The following is a 20,739-nucleotide window of genomic DNA, read 5'->3' as shown; positions in this document are numbered from 1 at the left end:
TGGTCTGGAGAAGGGCTTTCTGACCTTAAGAATGTGGATGATAATGTTGCTGTGCCATGATACCCAAGCCATGCAATCCGCACTTAATCAGTTGAAGATCGGTGTCCATAGGTATGTTGTGTACTTTACACCTTCCAAGTGCAGAGTACTTTAATAGGACTGGTAGGACCCTAATACCGCAAACACCCTGGTTAGTGAGCGGATAGAACTAGTTGAGGAGTTCGTGTACCTGTGTAAGTGCTGGTGGTGGCGTGAGTGACGAGATCAATTCACGTTAAGTGAAAGCCAGAGCGGCATATGCCAATCGAGGCCACCTTTAGAGTATTCGTGATGTTAGTCTGACTGTAAAGGATCGGATAAACAATGCGTTTGTGAGAGCAGTTTCGCTCTGTTTGTGAGATCTGACCTCCCCGAGTTGAAACTTTTAGACGACTCTATGTATTTGATCATCCTAAGGATTAATTATATCAAGTGGCAACACCATGTTAATAATGTAGAGGTCCGGTGTCGTGTGTTCGGGAACAGTGACGATAATTCAATCAGTGTCACTGTCTTTAAACATAAACTACGAATCTTATCTCAGAGAATCCCACGATGTGCATTATTTGCCGAGGCTGGGACCGGTTGAATAAAGTGGAGATAGTCAGTGTGTGACATGGTGTCGTGATATGAAAGGAAACTGTACAGGACTGGCTTCGGTCGGTCGACTCACGGATTAGGGTTCAGGAGATGGTGCAACACAACGGCTTTAGACGTTATCAGATACGGCTCAAAATGGAAGCCAGTGGCGATTCTGCTATAATTTTTTTCATAAAAATGAATGTAACTTCTTTGACTGAAAGTAATCTTTCTGTTCATATGTTTGCTAACTGAACTGTTTCTCTTATTATTGTTACCTCACTCTTGTACACTAATTTCTGTTCTTCTTTTATTACACGCACTTTACACTCTCTATCTCTTCACAACCTCACTGTTATTGCGTGGCTCAAATGTATTTGGTGCCCCCCTTGTACCGTTTTTTATGTATTCAAATAAATAAAGGTATATGAATCAAAGCATAATATAAAGTGTTTCCAGCATAGGACTGATGCGAATCGAATAGTAACTCCAACTAATTGAAAAAACTTATATCGTAGTCTTATCTAGTGATTAGTTTCACAACTAAAATATTTTTGATTTAGATTTCTAGGTGACATTATTTCCAGTTTATAGTTCGCAGTTTTTATCTCGTGGCTGTGAAAGGTGATCTCTGGAAGTAGAAGACAAACGGAGGTCATTAGTATTTGAAATTTTTAGAAAACTCGTGTGCGGAGGAACAAGTGAGTGGTTAACACTGAGGTTAGATGTAGGATAATAAAAAGATATGGCAGGTCGGTTGATAAGGTTATGGAATTCGATCGACTCAGGTGCCTGGAAGGTGGTACGCATGCTTAATCACCACCTATCTCGACTTCCAGTGTTGGATGGTGTAGATTGGGAGAGAGCCAAAACCGGTCAAACAAAGATATACTATTAGCTCACTGATTGTCGATCTTGTCCATGTTGATAGATGTAGACCAACCACTTGAGGTCCACAGGATACTTTTGTACAATGGTTGAAGAACTAAGGTGATATATTTGAACATCAGTCAAAGTGGGACAGATGCACTCGTCACCCTTGAGCTCCAGTATTAGTTCATACTTACTAATCCTTTACTTAATTTCTCCTTAAATCATATTCTCTGTTTAGTCTATTACATTATTACTAATACTACAATTATCCCGAACCTTTTATTTATTTTATGAATTTCATCGCGTTACGTTTACGTAGTATGGCAAAGTGGGTCGATATAACTATGTTGATTATGCGCAGATTATATAAAAGATTATCGATTACCCCTCAAAAAAAAGAAACAAGAACAACATTTTATGATAATTAGAAGTAATGTAAGAAAAATCACCACAAATCAAATAGAAGCATTGCCTTTATACTGCACGGAAAAAATCAGTTGTTATTCCTGAATAGTTTTAGATTCATTAACTAGAATATTTGCAGAATAGAGAATGTACACACGCGAACACAAAGACATCTGTATGTTCACGGACATACACAATAGGGTTCCGGGAGAATATGGATGGAAAAAAGATACATATCACGAAATGGTTAAGGTTCTTTTTTTACTTCAGCTGAAGGGGGGGTTAGTTTTCAAATATTTTCTGTCTCCGTAATCAGGAATGTAAGTGGTACATATTTGTACGCATTGACGTAAAAAAAACCAACGAAATAAAGAAACAGATCAACATAAAACATACTCGATTAGACAATCAATTCAATTCAACAGAGAAAAGAACTAAGATATGATAATATAAGGAATCATAAAAAATTGTGGAAGTAAGGGAATCTGTTCTACCTAGATTTGCTCAAAGCTTGTGTATACACGAATACGTATATGCTATATAACTCAAATATATTAGAAAATGGTGCACTCATATCAATGTTTGATTTTGAATACGACATTTTCTATAATCGTAAGTCGGGAATTTCAAAGCATTCAAATGCACTTACCTAATGCACACATTGTAAACGAATAATTTTTAATATTCGAATAAATGAGCATCAATGCATAACATGTAATTTTTTTAAAAATAATATTACTATGAAGAATTACATTTGTGTTTGTATACAGTAACATTAAATGTGGAAATATCTGTTAGTCAGTTTCTTAATTGTTTGGGATAAAAGTAATTTATATTCAGTAGTACAATGTGCGAGTGTCACAGCAAAATCACAGTTAAAAGAGAGTAAATGAATATTTTGAGATTTGAACATAAAACACAGATACCACGCACATCCGAATTATAGAAAAGAAGAGAAACAAAATTGTAAAACAGACAAAAATGACTGTACAATGGAAAACCGGTAAGGGAAGATTTTGCAAAGAATTATATATATATATATATATATATATATATATATATATATATATATATATATATATATATATATGGTATATCGTCAGATGCATATACATGAGTTAAAACAAAACCCAATGAATATATTTTTGATTGTGGACATGTTGATTCGCATCACAGAACGGCTATTTTTTGAGGCGAATAAGAAATAATGGAAAATTTTCAATGCATTAGCAAACCTATTACTGTTACCCTTTGTTTTTCGTCTTGGAATTTAACGCCAAACTCCGGGAGAAGCAGAAGCTACATTCATTATATCAGGCGATGTAAGACATGCGGTAGAACTAGTTGAATGATGTTCACCTAAACCACTGATCCATGTTAATTGGATAGGTTGTTGAGGATAAGCATACATTCCAGATTCGATATAATATGGATGATGAAAGTGAGTTGAATCGGTAAAAGTAGTTGAAATTGCTGTGGCCGGTATAGTATGCGTTTGGTTTACCGAGGGTAAGCAATGAACGCCTTGCATAAGGTGCGTTGGGTTGACACGAGAAATTTGAAGAGGTAGAGGACCTGGATTAGAATGAACATGAAATGGTCCGTGATATCCATATAAAAGAGGTGAGAGCGGTTCAGCAATTTGTGTTATCACACCATCATTAGATATAACTGGGATGGAGCGAGGCTGTGAAACCATAACAGAACCAGTGACTGCACTTCGCATGGGTTGTTGTTGAATCCGCATGAGTTCTAAATGTTCAGTTGTTCGATTGACCAAACTAACACCAGAGTGTCCAGAAACTCGTAAGTTATTCAAATGATTATGCACTAGATTAGATGTTGGATTATCGACAAAATTGGCCCAATGGTTAGGAGGGGGACAAACTAGAACTAAAATAGGATAGAAATAAAAAATATGAATACACCAAAGTAGATTCAAAAGTCTGCTTCACTCATAAGGAATAGAGACTGACCGGTTGTCGAGAATGGATTTAAGGTGTACATATAAGTTTCATAAAAATATAAACGGATCGTTTATTCATAAGGGTTTGGTATTGTTCTGCTGTTGACATATGTGTATCTGAAGTGGATCATTTAGATATGGACTTTTTTACGATTATTTTTATATTTGAATGATACAAACCTCTACGAATACGCATCATACTCGTTGATGGACATAGTGGCTATTTGGATTCAATAACTGAGTGGATATGTTGACGTTCGGAGGGTTCGAGTCTCATAATCCAAAAATCTAAGCGGGTTTTAACAAAACACTATTCAGCCGCAAGGCATAAAACTGTAGTCTAATGGACAGATTTTACTTCTGAATGGGTGTGTAGCCAATTCAGGTAAATATAGTTCGGGTTTAATTATGTGGTAATGATCATTGACTGATAGGATCCTAGAAGTGTAGCTCCCATTGGATAGTGTCCCAAATAGTTAAAACTGTAAACACATCCAGAGTGAATATTTTGTTCGCTATAAGTTTATGTATTGATGAGAAACGGTGACAACTAGTGGGACCAATATCCTAATACATAAATTAATCTTCTAATGTTTGAGATGAATTAATCATATATAATTGGCTCGGTTTTTATAGAAATACTATTTTACATGGAATGTACATTAGTTGTTTCGGTAAGGGAAGCAAAACTTACATTTACACAATACCGTAAGTTTGCATTAATTTTGATGCTTAAAGTGTTTCACAATTTCTACTATTACTTATATCACTAAGTTGGATGAAATAGAAGTGTGGCCGGACGCTTAGAACAACACTGAAATACAAGATTTAAGATTGGAGTCTAGGACAGTTAGAATGGAGATTAACGACTAAGGTGTGACATGGTTGAAAAGTGATTAACTGCAGTAATGATGAAATATATACTCCTTCCTCAAAACAAATTCACTCTTATTTATCACTGAGTAGTCACTGATATATCATGCTCCCGTCTAGTCTTTTATGTAAATTGAATCCCATTGATGCATGATGCAGGTTTGAATATTCTTTATGGGGAGGAAGAGATTTTTTCAAACATGGTAGATACAAATTGTTGACAGCGGTAAACAGCATGAAACTTAGGTATAAAGACTTTCTTTCAAGTACCTTCAGAATATACATATGAAAATGTCATTTTTTCTGAATTCTTGCATTTTTTTTTACCATTTCATAAGCTTTTTACACCTTTAGTCTTGCTATACTTTTTGAATTTACAATAAAACTGTATTCTTCTATTTAGTGTTTGGTTATAATGTGTTTAAATTATACATTTAAATTTATTGGCAAATGCTTTCTCTAAAGGGATCTAATTTATTAATAATTCTATGCAATCCAATCAAGTTTCGCTTAAATATAATAAAGATTGTGTATCCATAGTGTTGGGTATTACAATCATGAATTACTTAACATAATTATAGTGAATAAAGTGAATAAAAAAGACTGACATTAGTTTAATGGTGGTATAGATGAACTAAGTTTTCTAGCATTTGTTGTTATTACTACTACTCAAGGGAAATAATTAGGAAATAAGATAATAAAATTTGATATCATACACCTTGAACTCAGTTGTAACTACTTACAGTCAAGAATTATCACTAATTAAATCTGAAAACAAGTTTTCACATTCAATGTGTGAACAGATACAAATATACACATTTATTCCAAGTATGTTACGTTAGTGTGTGTAGAAGATTTGTAGTTCAGGTGGATGATTTTGATAGAGTTTTGTTCTCTGAGCTGGATGGTTTAGTCGTGGAACTTTCATTGTTCTTCTGAACGACATCATCAGCACAAACTTCAGGTAGAAGTGAAGTGTTCGAATTTCTCCACAAATGGTTCACAGCTTATCCTGTATACCTCGATATTGATTGGTTCTTGTTGACCTTAAACCTGTCATTGTTTACTTTTTGTTTTGCTTATATCTCCCATTGGTTTGGTTTTTGTTCCTATGTTTGTGTATAATTTCCCTGATTAATTGGTAAATGTTGCTGTGATCCAGAAAATTGCTCGCAAAAGACAAGCAAGCATCAGGAAACACTAAGAAGCGTTTCGTCCAATCAGCGTTCACTTGGAGTCTTGGTCAGAAATCTAATAAAATTTTGATGGATGCTGTTTATTTTAGTGATCTATTATCCGCTAATGGAATTTTGAAGAGATCTGATGAATATGTTTCACAAGAATCAAACCTTAATGACCTCATATCTAGTGTCGCTGATCCTCACCATCTAGTCAGTTCTAGTGGACTCTCTACTCAATGCGGGAAATATGCTTTAAATAGAATCAGACTAACTGTTACTTGGGTATATGAGGACCCAACATTATTTCGCGGGGGAGGATGGACGCGGAGAATTTTAAAATCCGGATTTTCAAAAAAGGAGGTGTTGGGATATTCGGGAAAATATACCAATAATTATCATGTTAAGTCTAATGGTGTCCTTGGACTTCAAATTGACATTTCCTATTGGTCAATATTTACTTCACTCGTTAAATATTGTACAAATGTTGTTTTCTATTTTATGGTACGATTTGGTCCGCTTGATTGGTATATAAACAGATTATGTTTGAGATATAATGATTCATATCTCAGAGGCTGAGACTTGTGTTCTGGACTCAACTGGCTGGGCGCAATGGGAGCAGTCGTTCATGATCCGTCCAGTGATCCAGAAATGTGCGTTTCAGAGACATGCCCTGTCGTGGGCTCAAATCCCATCGCGTCCGAAACACTATGTACAAACACTGGGTTGTCCAGCTCACAGGAAGACGATGCCATATTAAATGCTCATAAATGTATTGCAGTACCCGTCCACAAAGAAACAGTAAACAAATCGCGCAGTATACTGAATCCAGCTGTTCCAAATGGTCCTCATCATTCTGCAGTAAAAGTGTCTGAGGGATCATATTGTCGAAATTCCCTTTTACCAGAAAACATGACAGATGCATCAAATAATAGTCAGAATATTCGTAGTTTTAACGTCGGTGATAAAGTGCTCGTCAAATCATACATTGGGAAAAATCGTTGGGAACCGGGAGTCATTGAGAAGAGAATGAAGAATGTTTTATACAAAGTGCGTGGGGCTTTCGGAATGTGGATTAGACAAATTAATCAAATACACAGAGAGAAAAGGACTTTAGACAGGGTAGATAGTCAAGTGAGGCTTCCGCTGGATATAATTACAGATACTCCAGTGACAGGAACCCCAACAGATACTCATAGACGCCGGATACCAAGAAAGTCCGAACGCCGCATGAAACCAGTTATAAAGTTGCAGGTAGACCCGAAGAAGAGGTCTTATTTTTTGAAAGAGGGGAGGTGTTGGGGTGATCCAGAAAATTGCTTGCAAAAGACAAGCAAGCATCAAGAAACACTAAGAAGCGTTTCGTCCAATCAGCGTTCACTTGGAGTCTTGGCCAGAAATATCAAGGACACGAAACGTCACATGCAGAGGCTCTGATTGGTTGGCTGCTACACTGCTACTATGTTTAGTAGCATTCCAGAATATTCCAGCGACCCAGGGACACTTAAAATATTATAAAAACCCTATATTTTCTGTAATAAAATGAACCTGGGAGTAAACTACTTCTCGTATACTTTGAGTCTTCTCTCTCGTGTTCAGGTCGCTGTATAGTTCTAGCTTGGGGGTTACAGAATAGCTTAGGATACGAATATAGCGTTCAAATCCGCAAGACTTATCAGTAAATTTGATCGATTTCAATGTTTGTTTATTTCCGATTGACCTGGATGCCAAGCTTCTAAAAATCCTCTGGTGTTTTAATAATTTTCTCTATCCAAGATCTCCGCATTTTTCCAGTCAAATGAGTGTCCGCATTTGTCTACATGCATTGATATAAGCGAGGACATGTCATGGCGTTTGACTACTAATCGATGTTCATGCAGGCGAAGATGAAGCGGGCGTCTACTTTGTCCGATGTAGTGTTTTTCGCAGTTCGCACGATTTATTTTGTAGATGATGTTTGGTTTGTCTTCTTTTTCTATTTCATTCTTTGGTTTGCATAGGATTGATTGTATGGATTTTGTTAGTATGTGCGCAACACCTATTCCGAAGGTTTTCAGCAGTCTCGTTGTCGTTTGTGATATGCCTTTTATGTATGGTAGGGTGATCCTTTTATTGATTTCTATGATTGACTTTGTTTATGATGATGTGTGAGGCTGGTATTTTTTTTATATTGATTGGGTAGCCGTTCTTTTGAAGGATGGTCTTCAAGTATTTTTCTTCATTTTTTCGTGCTGTAATTGTGTTGCAGTGTGTCCTTGCCCTCTTGAACAAGGTTTGTACGCAGTTAATTTAAGGTTGTTGCTATTGTAGTTGGGGATTCGATCGGTGTGGGTCGGCCTCCTATACAATTGAGTCTCCAGTTTGCCTGTGTCGGTTCTGGTGATTAGTTTATCCAAGAATGATAGTTTGTTGTTTGACTCCTGTTCCATTGTGAACTTGATGTCACTGAAGACGTTGTTAGTCAGCCTATAGGTGTTTTCCAGCTCCTCCTTTTTGACGACGGCGAATGTGTCGTCCACAAAACGAATCCAAATTTTTAGCTTGATTACTGGTAAGATAGGGGCTTCTAGTTTCTGCATCACTGCTTCGGCGATAAGTTCTGATATTGGAGGTCCCATCGGTGTCCCTTTTGTTTGCCTGTAGATTTTGTTGTTGAATTGAAAGTATGTTGTTAAGCATAAATCGATGAGTTCTAGTAGACTTTGATTTTGAAGCATCGTGAACTTTATGAGATTTACGTCGTTGATGAGAAGTAGAGATAGAAATTCTTTTGCTAACTGTATTCAAAATGGAACAGTTCTGATTCAGTAAATTCAATCAATTTAACATTTGAACGTCTGTACGGACATAAAGATATTTTAAGAACACTGCAATAAGTCGTTGTAATTTATAGCTGAATAGCATAAGCGTTAACAACGGACCATTTTATACGTTTGATCATGTGCATATTTTAATCACTGCTTAATGGCAGAAAAAAATGTGTATAATATTGACATTTGAGGCAAACGTTTAGGCAGAAAAAGTATATCAGTAGATGAGTTTGTGAGTTCAGTCCAGAGATAATGAGCCTAGAACATACGCTACCCAACAGAAAATGGCTCCTTTCTACGATGTATACTATCCACTGGTTCAACAGTAGTTTGCAAAAGCTAAAATGATAAGATCAAAATCTAACTAAAAATTTACGATATTGCTTATGTTTACTTTCAGGCTGTGTACGAAAGTAACTAGTATGCTTGATGTGTTAAAATCAATATTTGAAAGTTGTAAGTTGTTTTACGGCCTTAAAAATAAAACGCACTGTTTATTTACATTTCTTCGTCCCCGACTTTTTCCTTTTTAATTGATAACTCTGAACATCAAGTGGTATTTTAGGTGATAGTTTAAAATGACTAACATTTTGTGCAACGACATTTTATGTTATTATGCCTTAGTTTAATACGAAGAATTTAAGTAAATATGAACTTAATATCATTCATACAATAACATAGACTCGATTTTTAGGTTAGAGAATTAAGAATTATTTTTAAAAAACTACTATGGATGCGAATAAATAAATCAAGCAATCACACGTAAACAGCATTACGGGATTTCAATATGAGCATTAAAAAGAATTTCACATCAGTGTCATGCCATCCAAAATTTTAATGTATAGTAGTCACTTGAAGCCTTTTTAAATGAACAGTCACGCCAACTTAATGTATTAAAATATGTGAATGTGAACACTGAATTAATCTTGACATCTAAATTATAACAACCGGAGAAAATGTCAAAAACGAACTGTTATATTTCTTTTACAATAATAGTTTGTTTATTAAGAAAGATTATATAAAATCCACTTTTAATCAATACCAAAGATGCCATATTCTAATGACGATTGATCATTTAGCAAGACGACTTAAGACAAAAATAGGTTGCCGGAAAACAAATACACTCAGCAATTAGTTAGTTAATTTCAAACAAAACACACCTGGAGCGTTTGAAACAGAATCACACTGACCCGATTGTAGTACGTTGGCACCAGAAGGCACTGGATTTGAATTTGAACGTCGAAAAAACCGGTGACCTAATGCTGCAGCAGGACTAATGCGTCGAGCTGGATCGAAAGTAAGCATTCGCAGTACAAACTCCAAGAAGATGCTGTAGTCCATTGGGGTGTGACCAGATTCATGTAAACGTCGCCCACGTGGTCCTCCAGTATTGACACCCAAAATTTCAGAAAGACGACGACTACCTGGTTGCTGGCAAGCAGCCTATGTTAATGAGAGTACAAAGGAATTAAGCTAATATGTAAAATATAAATATATATAATGTTTTTCAAACTGTAGAATGGTTGATTATGTGGAGTAATGGTTAACTAACAAGTGATACATAATATGTAGCTGACATTCAGTTCAAAGTAGTACCAAAATAATATTTTTACGAAACATCTACCTACTTATAAGTAGTGTGCTTAGTCATTTAAAAATAGCTGACTTCGAGCCAATAGACGGGCTTGAAAATGTGAGATTGATAAAGATTATTATGTATAAAGGTGATTTATGAACGTGCAGATAATGAATCTGTTGAGTAAAAGGATCTGGAATCTCCACTAAATTTAATGAGTATCAGATAAAATAAACTACGCGTCTCAAAAAATCAGAGAACAAGTGAAAGAAAAGAGCATACTAATTAACTATTCTTTTTCGCGGTAATGTGTAATTCCATTGGAGTAAGCAAACTACAGAATTTCGAAAAATTATTAAGATGACTTGTGATAACCTTATGTTAATATTTTATGAATAGTTAATCTAAACGTTTTCTCACCTAACCTCAACTAAACTAACCCACTGTTCTCATGCTCAGACAACTTTCATATTTTTGGTATTACAATTGGTATCTACGTTGTATCATGTAATAATTAATCATAATTATAGCTGAATTTCACATAAACGGAAATGAGTTATTAATAGTCCAATATTTCAAAATAGTGACTTAAGTAGGTGGGTAATTTAATCAATCCTTAGATTACCTTGGTTTAACGTACAAGATATTATGGTGCAAACTTACGATATACCTTAGTTTTAGCAATTGTCTTAAAGATAGATATGAGTTCAGGGTAAATTTTCCCAGCTTTAGAATAAAAAAAATAGTGCGTTAATGCAGGAAAAATTATCGTAAAAGACCAGTTTCAATATGAGAAAAGAAACTTTCATTTGACAAACTTACTTTAGGTACATAAGTGCGATCAACTGTTCGTTCAAAAAATACATGCCAGCGACGACTTTTTTCTAGTAGTAACCGGGGTGGCATACCTAGAACTTCAATAATTTTCATCATTTGTCCAACCTGACAATAACCAAACGAAAAATACATTATGTTTCTAACTTTTAGACGATATTGAATGAATAGTTAAGTTAATGCATTTGGAGCTCAAAAGCGAATTAGTATAATTTATCTGACGGTATTCTGTTAAAGAATGATAAAATTAACTTTCAGTACAAAATATGTTTTACAGATAGGTAGGTAATAACAAAAAAGTATTGAATGCATTCTTACGAACGTCCTGTAGTGTCAGGAGTATAATGATTACTATAGTTTGAAGTGGTTGTAAACAGACTATCGAGAAACCTCTTTCATAAACGTGGATGAGTTCAATTTATGATAAATATCACATATCCCTTTAAAAAAATATTAAATGGCTTATTAAGAGACAGTTTGATACGAGCAATCAATAGGACAAAAGTCAAATTACACGCGATATTTACATTTACCACCTAATAACAGCATGAAAGTGACAACTTTGTCCCCAGTGCTCATTATAACCTCGCTTTCCGGATAACATTTAATAATCACTTCATACAATCCTACCACTAAATCCTTTACACTTTTTAATTTCTACATTTGAAATCAAGACAAACCCTTTGGTTTTAAGAAATAGTATACTAAAGTTGTAAAATCAACGCAACAGCTTTTCGAATCAATTCACTAGTCAACGTTGGAATAATAAATCAAGGATACATGCCCTGTTCCTATAAACATGCATGTAGAACTCAGGTTTCGTTATTCACGTGACGACATTTATTCTATGCTGTAAGTATGTGTGCTAATTAGACATGGAGAGACGATTATTGGGGATAATGTTCGGCTAGTAAAGTAACTAGATATAAATACAAGATGAAAAGAATTGGAAACGGATAATGGAACATAGTCAAGAAACTCACCTCATTTTGTCCAGCGAATAAAGGTTCCCCAGTATGTAATTCAACTAGAATACATCCCAGAGACCACATATCAATACTCATCGTATAATCTAATCCTAGTAGAACATCTGGCGAACGATAATAGCGTGATTGGATATATTGATAAATCTTCTCATTCATATGACAAGAGCTTCCGAAATCCACTAATTTTATGGTTGAGCGTTTAGGATTGACAAGTAGAATGTTTTCCGGTTTTAAATCACAATGTATGATTTGTAATTCAGGTCTAGATAAAAAATCTAATGCACAGCATAATTGTTGAGCGAATTTTCTTGTTAAACCCAATGAAACACCATGAAAATTTGTATTTCTTAAAAGATCATACAAATTGTATGAAAGTAACTCGAATACTAGACACAAATGACCTCTGAATGTGAAATGAGTAAGTAAACGAACTGACAGAAGAAAAAAGAAAAGAACACAAGCAAAATTAGTACAATAGAATTTTAGCTATTAACAAACTGCCTACAATATAATAATAAATGTTAGCATGTAAGGACCCTTGGTTAGTATAGAAATATAAATCCAAGAACTATGATTCTTCCCAACTATGAGATAGATATGTCTTGACTGTTATATATGGAGTTTCAAGATCACTTGAAGATTATTTGGATTTTATTGGGACCGAATAAAACTGGAGGGATTAAGTGTCATTTAGCCATCGTATTTTGAAAATGTTAGACGAGAAAACTAATTATCGGTTAAAACGTTGATGGCAGTACGCTCAAAGCCACATGATTAAAACGTCGATGCAAAGACAGAATAAGAAAACTCCAGATGAAAGGTTGCTGAGAACTGTTAAATAGTTACATTCTAAAATGTTAATACAAAAATCGATTCTATCTAGCTGGAAAGTCCTATTCCAAAGCTATAATCAAAGAAAGGTAATAGAATCAAATTGGGAGAATTACAACTTCATGGTTGTGATTAAAAGAAAATATTAAATGGCCGGTTGGTGAGATTCCAAGAAGAGAAGTATGCATGAATTACAATATCGATTACTCGTTTTTTAATGCTCACTCACGTAACTCAAGATTGTACCAAAGGACGAAAATACACATATTCTGGATGAAATTGCTGGTGGTAACATTTAGTTAGGGTGAATCAAAACGCCGAATATAATCATAAAGCTTCTATGTACGGCATATATAGTTATTAAGCAAATAAAGCTTCTTATAATTATTTCACGCTATATAGACTGTTGTACCGTTCGCTAGTGTAGCTCATCATATCAAAAACGAAATCACCTTTCGAAAACTTCATATAAAAGCACACTGAAATGTGTTTCACAAAATAGAGTAGTTATAATTAGAAATGATTAAAACGAAACTTAAAAGTATTGAACTAATGGAGAGATATTAATATATGGGTCTAATAAACCCATTTATTTTTATTTATTTATTTGAACACATAACTATTAGTACAAAGGGGAACCGAATACATATGCACCACACAAGTCACTTGATTTGTGAGTGGGCTGTGATAATGCCTGGGTACCCAAACCGAGGCAGGTGGTTTATATAAGGGGGCCACGCCCGGAGCCTTCGATCTAAAGGTCTGATCCACAAGGCAGCGGAGAAACGTCAGGAGCTGCAGTCCTATGGTAGCTGATGACCAACGACTAGTTCATACGCCATTTGTTCCTTCAGGATACTGGACTCCATGTACACCATTGGTTTGGAATAAGGGTCTCCCAACTATCCTAGGTGGATCCTACGTATTCAGCAACCAGGATAAGGCACCGGACGTTCGCTTTTCATCCTCCAAATTTCGTAAACAACACCCCCCCCCCATGAGAAGGCAGTTAGTAGAACTTCCCCGGCTGTATACGCACAGCTACGTGAGAGCATTTTGAGAGGGAGAGCGGACTCTCCCCCACCCTCGGTCGTACCAGGGCATTTATGATTTTTCACAAAATATAGCAGAATAATAGCACTAACTACTAAATAAACAGATAAAAGCGTACATCAACTCTGAAATGTGTTATATGAAAAGTTGTATAAAAAAGAAATACCCTAACAGATAATTTTCTAACTGAGTCAATCATGATAAACAAACTTGGAAATAAACTATTATTTTACCGTATTCAATCAGAGTCAAAATGATTTATTAACTTAACACTGTCCCTTAATGAGAAAAAAACTCAACTAAAATCATTATTTCTGCTGTGAAATTAGTGGTTATTCATGAAATGGAAAACAAGAACCCAATGAAATCATTTTATGTACAAGGCAAAAATGAGAAGAACTCACCAATCAAATTAGATCCAGGTGGTGGTTCTTTCCCAGTTTCAGCAGCTTCTTCAACAAAATGATTCATTTCACGTAGCAAACGAATTTCCACTTGAGCTTGATTAGTGAATGCACGTTTATTTTTGATAATTTTAATAGCCACATCTTCATTTGAAATACAATCATGTGCTTTCATTACCTGATATATTACACACAGTAAATTAGAAAACAGATAAATTTTAAAAAGGCATCTTACAGGCTGATATGTACAAATAAGTCTTTTAAAAATAAAATGAATTGTTCAGTAAACTATATCAGTAAATTAGCCTGTAACATGTACAACCATGAAATACGTATTACTTGGAATATAATTACGTTCCTGTTCAACCGTGTTCAGATTAATGGACTTGTCGAGTGAAGTTTAAGATTACTAAGCAATAGAAGCAGGTGAATCGTAAACAAGAGAAATTCTAACCCTCATCAAAGTGAGAAGTTGGTGAGGGAAACGATATATTTATGTAATCTCCTCCCATGCTTATGAGAATCGCGGCATGAATGAAACCAAGGATGAGTTCTGAGAAAAATTTGATGATCGATTACAGAGACTTCACTTGTTAGATAATGTAGTACAGGCTTGAGATTTGAATGACCACTTCCGGCGCTAACATTAATTGCATGCACATTGAGATTAGCTACCACTCATCCAACCGAAATCTTAGGGTGCGATAGAAAATTTTGGAATTCGTGAACTTGGAGCCAATCCATCTGGACCAGCTGCCCTTCCTCGTTTCAGATTAACTATAGCCTTTTGAACTTCAGCAAGAGTCGGGAGACCTACTTCAATGTTCCATTCAGGCTGTTTGTGAATGATGGGTAGTTGTAGAGTAGCCAAAGGCCAGATGAACTGCTCCTTAAAATGTTCCGCCCATCGTTCTAAACGTCTAAACTGGGAGCAGATAAGGTGTCATCTTTTTCCGACATAGTCTCACTCACACTTGAATTATTAATTCCAATTTCTTTTATTGGTCTGTAGAGCTGTCTTGTGTTCCCTATAGCCGCCACCTATTCCATCTATTTGGCTTTCATTGCCCACCACTTCTCACGGTCATTCCTTAGACTTTTGCCTAACCTAGATCTGATTTGTTTTCGCTCTTCATCGTGTTCAGAGCCTGATGGGATGAGTTTACGAGAATCCATCAATGCAATAGACTTAGAGGAAATCCATTGGTGTTTTGTAACACTTTGGTTTAAGTCACTAACAGATGTCACTGCTATCTCCACAGCTGATTGTATATTTTTACAAGCAACATCTGGGTCAGCCTCGTTTTCAGAACTACCTAAGTGTGACCTCAGTTGTTCCTGGAACCTACTTTTGGTTTTCTCGTCACTCAATTCAATTCTAATGGGTCCTTTTAGTGCAACTTTTCTGCGTCCAGTGAGGCACAAGCAGAAGCGTGCCCGTATTAGAGCATGGTCGGAGTCCAAGCAGGTATTCCAGAATGAGCGACAACCTTCTATCGACCCTCTCCAACGATGACTGATGGCAATATGGTCTATTTGAGTCCATCGTTGGTTTGGTGCAGGGGGTCGCCACGTTAGACGTCTCTCCTTATTCTCAAAATTAGTGTTTGCTAAAAATAAACGATTGTCTGAGCATAATTGCAGCAGACGATCACCATTATCTATTCGCTGAGCCGGAATACCAAAATGCCCACATAAATGTCTTTCTGTTTGGTTTAAGCTACCTACCTGGGCATTAAAGTCACCTGTTACGAGTACTATGTCTGAACGTTTAGCTATCTGCATCTCGTCGGCTCTCTGTTTTGCCGAGGTGAGGTCAAGTGAATGACCACACTAGGATCTTGTATGCGTGTTTCGGAGACACAGCATACATCAATGGAAAGAGACTCTAGGGTTTTAGCCAAGGAAGCCTGCTGACCGATTTGACATAGAGTGCGTACGCTGAAAGCTCCAATGTGTAGTTTGGAGCGAGGTTTCAGTAGACCTGGGACAGAGTTTTTAGCACTAGAATCGTTGGCTATGGTGACACTTGAGGAGAATGCCGAAGGAGGAAGTTTAGGGTTGAAAGTCGATGTAGGAGGAATAATAGGAAGTGAAGACTGAGGTTGATTATGAATACAGTGGTCTTGGGTGCTGTTAGAGGTATGAGGGCGGTTATCACTTCCCAGTTGCTCACACCGTGGAAGGGTTCTTTTGGGGGTACCTGAAAAGGAAATTGGATTGGAGGTGGTCTTAGTGACCTGAGAGCGTGACCGCAGTGCCCAAGGGACAACTGCTTGAAGTCGGCCACACACGATATTTCTGCGAGTAATTTCCGTGTTAGCTCCGTACTTGTTGAGACCTTGTTGTGTGGCGCATATATATTTGGTGCCCTCTTGTACCAATATTTATGTGTTCAAATAAATAAATAATAAATACCGTCGGAGACGGATATCCGTGGGATAAGGCGAAGTGTTGAATATTTAGGGTTGACCTTTTCTAACCCCACCTCTCCTTGTGGGAAGGCAGGATCGCTGTTATGCTGGTTGTCTGAAAGAAACACCTCACTGCCGTCACACCTTTGTACAGTCAGCAGTACGACTTCGCCTTCGGACCTTCGATTTGTTGCTTTTAGTCCGTTGACATTAATTGCACGGACATTGTGATTTTATACCACTTATTGAATAGAAATTTTAGGGTGTGATCAAAAGATTTTGGAATTTGTGGACCTGTTTTTGCAAGTGTGTGCTCAAGTGATAATGAACAAACATTTTGTCACTTGTAACAATTTTTTAATTGGCTGTATAATGTGCATCTTTGTAATCTGATTAGTTCAAATCGAAACAGTATCAAGTGCTTTGATTGGATGTGAGAATTTGCATTTTAACATTACTATTACGTGAACGATAATCACATTTTTTTTATTTTAATAGTTGAGAGATCATGAGTCGTGGATTGGTTGAGGTTAGATATTAACACCATTGAATGCAGGCTCAGCGGTCCAGTAGGTTGAGCGTTCGCGCGCGAGACTGAAGGCCCTGAGTTCGAATTCCGTGAGCGGGATCGTGGATGCGCACTGCTGAGGAGTGCCACAATAGGACGAAACGGCCGTCCACTGCTTCCAGGTTTTCAACGGTGGTCTAACATCAACCGGTTCATAATCTCAACCAAAAAGAAATAATGTCGTTGTACTAGTGAACTGGTAGTACTACATTCGTCTATCGTAACTATATGAAAAACATTGAAACATTCTGAATCAGTTTTGCATGTACTATTTTTAGACAGGTTAGTGTTCATTAAATGAAGTTTTCCTCCATACGAAATCGTTTACTTAAACCGTATATTTGATAAAGCGTTTACGAAAACGTGAGCGATAATCACACTTGACCTTTGCCATGGAAATAAGGAATTGAAACAAAAGAATTTAAATGAAATTATGGATGGCCCTGAAAAGGGCCTTTACTAGCTCTCTTAACAGTTCCGAATTTCATGAGTCCGTTATAGCGCCGCACATGGGACAGTATATTCGATGGACGTGTGGTGATGGGTCGCAAGCACAAAATAATTGAGACATTGCTTCACATGGACAAAAAATCCAAGCACTTCCATCAGCAGTTTCATGTGGCGGTTGCGCAAGATTGCAAATATCAAAAAGTCTGTTGTCATACGCGTTTTCATCACTGTCATAGTCTCGTTCAGTGAACTCTGAGTTAATTGAAACAATTTCTTCTTCGTCATTGTTTAACGTTGCATCCATATCGACGTTATTTTGATAGTTGGTAACTGCCGTCTGTTGAGTCAACGGCATTGTAACATCAGTGGAAATGGAGGTATCGATCTGAAACTCAGTAGCTGCAGGTAAGGTCAACGGTGTTGGAGGCATCCTACCGTAAACCACTTGATAGGCACTGTTATACACTATAGTACATTGCTTTTCGGACATACGCCTCACTAATGCATACAACGATTTTCTTACGCTTCCCTGTCCTACTTGGATAGGGAAGTTATTGTCAATCGCAATGCTGGTGATGTAGCTGTCCAATTGCAACCATCTATCAATAAATGAATGAGTGTTTACTTCAGTATTACTGTGTGTGCAGTAGGCCAAAATGGGACGACATGGCATTCGGTTTTCAATGTAAAAACCACATGAACAGTTGAGTGGATTACTGGAGACTGTGTAAGTGACTGGACAAGTCCACCGACATTACGACCTCAGTGATATGAGTGCGCAAGTGCCGCTTCAGTAGTTGACATGCAGCTGGTGTAAGTCTTTCCTGAAGACGACGTATTAGTGGCTCCCGACCGATTATTGTTTTATTATGACAATTAGAAGAGTATTTCTGGATTCGCGCATCCATCCAATATCCAGTGCGAAGAAGCACGCTGAATATAGATCTCAACATCGGTGTTGCCATACCTCATTAGCACAGCAAGATGAACACCAAATTCATAGCAGTGGTTAGGTCAAAGGTGGTAATATATAGGAGAAAGATTGCATATAAGGATATAGTATAAGAAGAAAGAATTAGTATGTAGAAAGAAAGATATGAAGTGATTTTAATCTCTTAGTTTAAGGGAAGACAAAGAGTGTATACACCTACGCTATTGTGATCGGTTTTGAGTCATGTCACACAGAGTCTCCAACCATTGGTTACGAAAGTCACGCGGACCCCAACCAAGTAGTCTGCATCTGCCAACGTGGCTCAGACCAGAAGTTAGTGACTTCAAGGACTAATGCCACATTTCGGTTTGACCGCCCCTTACTTTCTTCCAGCCATCTCCAACACCGGTTTGCATTGCACGTCGTGGTAATCGGTGTTCAGGCATACGTAACACGTGGCACATCTATCTCAGTCGATGAAGATTCACAAACTCATCAACTGATTTACCATCATTCCCTAATACCCTGCGTTTAACCTCACTATTACTTATCCGGTGATCCCAGCAGACTCCAGCAATATTTCTAAGGCATCTGTGGTCAAATACTAGTAGCTTACAAGTGTCTTCTACTCTTAAAGGCCATGTTTCGCAGCCGTAAAGTAAAACAGAACGGACTGCCGCGCAGTATACTCGTCTTTTTATTGATAGACGGATATCTCGCCTACTCCGTAGGTGATGTAAGTTGGCAAAAGCCAAACGAGCTTTTCGAATCCGTGCTGAGATTTCGTCCGATACCAACCCATTAAGGCTGATCAAACTTCCAAGATAAGTGAAGTTGTCGACGCGTCCGACTACTTCACTCCCTATCCTTAGTTCAGGTGTTGACGTAGGCCAGTCCTGAAGCAACAACTTGCATTTAGAGGGAGAGAAGCGCATTCCAAACATTCTGGCATTGTTGCTTAGTGCTATCAGAAGACTCTGCATTTTGTCAGCGTCTTCACCAGACAGGACTATATCATCTGCGTATTCTAAGTCGGTAAGTGAACCTCCTGGTAGGAGATCAATACCCGAGAATTCAGTCGACGAGAATGTTATTTCCATCAGTCGGTCTATGATGAAGTTAAACAGAAATGGAGAAAGTGGACAGCCTTGACGGACACCACTTGAGGTTGCAAAAGTAGATGACAGTTCGCCATAAGCCCTGACTCGACTAGTAGTGTTCGAGTAAAGAGCCTTTACAAGGTTTATGTACTTCTAAGGTACACCTTTCAATGACAGACACTGCCATAGAATCTCGCGGTCTACAGAGCCAAATGCTGCTTTTAAGTCAAGAAAGATCACCATTGTCGGACGCCGATAAGTATGCCTGTGTTCTAGAACCTGACGAATGGTGAATATGTGGTCGATGCAGCCACGACCAAGTCTGAAGCCAGCTTGATTCTCTCGTGTTTGCAGTTCACGAGTCTTAGTTAGGCGTCTGATAATTATCGAGGCTAGTATTTTAGATATTATATTTGTTAAACTAATCCCTTTATGGTTATCACAGGATGATTTTGACCCTTTCTTATGTATTGGGACGATAAGTGATTGTGACCAGTAAGATGGGATTACGTCTAACTCCCAGATCTTAGCTAAAATATTAGTCAACCTAATCGCTAAAATTGGACCACCATCCTTAAACACTTCTGACGCTAATCCATCTGGACCAGCTGCCCTTCCTCGTTTCAGATTAACTATAGCCTTTTGAACTTCAGCAAGAGTCGGGAGACCTACTTCAATGTTCCATTCACGCTGTCTGGGAATGGAGGGTAGTTGTAGAGTAGCTGAAGGCCAGTTGCACCAAAAAGCATTCTTGGTCTACTCTAACTTAAAGTACTTTGGTTAAAGTTTGAAATTGTTTGCTAAATTTTGTCCTGAGTACCTTTTTTTACTCCTGACTAACACTTGTGTTCACATTGTGATCATTTTAT

The 20,739-nt window shown here is 37.1% G+C and overlaps 1 protein-coding gene across 1 annotated transcript in view; it reads right to left on the bottom strand.

Annotated features, from left to right (window-relative positions):
- Positions 1–1,006: 1,006 nt before the first annotated feature.
- DYRK1A_1 (Dual specificity tyrosine-phosphorylation-regulated kinase 1A) overlaps positions 1,007–20,739 on the bottom strand; it is a 36,789-nt gene continuing 17,056 nt past the window's right edge. The window contains exons 6-10 of the mRNA XM_051209250.1: positions 14,408–14,585; positions 12,117–12,550; positions 11,122–11,241; positions 9,884–10,166; positions 1,007–3,789 (exon numbers count right to left, since the gene is read on the bottom strand). Of these exons, the coding sequence (XP_051074693.1) occupies positions 3,167–3,789; positions 9,884–10,166; positions 11,122–11,241; positions 12,117–12,550; positions 14,408–14,585 (1,638 nt within the window). The 3' untranslated portion in view covers positions 1,007–3,166. The remainder of the gene's footprint in view (positions 3,790–9,883; positions 10,167–11,121; positions 11,242–12,116; positions 12,551–14,407; positions 14,586–20,739) is intronic.

This window comes from Schistosoma haematobium, chromosome 1 (assembly GCF_000699445.3).
Source record: "Schistosoma haematobium chromosome 1, whole genome shotgun sequence".
In the NCBI taxonomy this organism is placed as follows: domain Eukaryota; kingdom Metazoa; phylum Platyhelminthes; class Trematoda; order Strigeidida; family Schistosomatidae; genus Schistosoma; species Schistosoma haematobium.
This window is presented reverse-complemented; position numbering and strand designations above follow the sequence as displayed.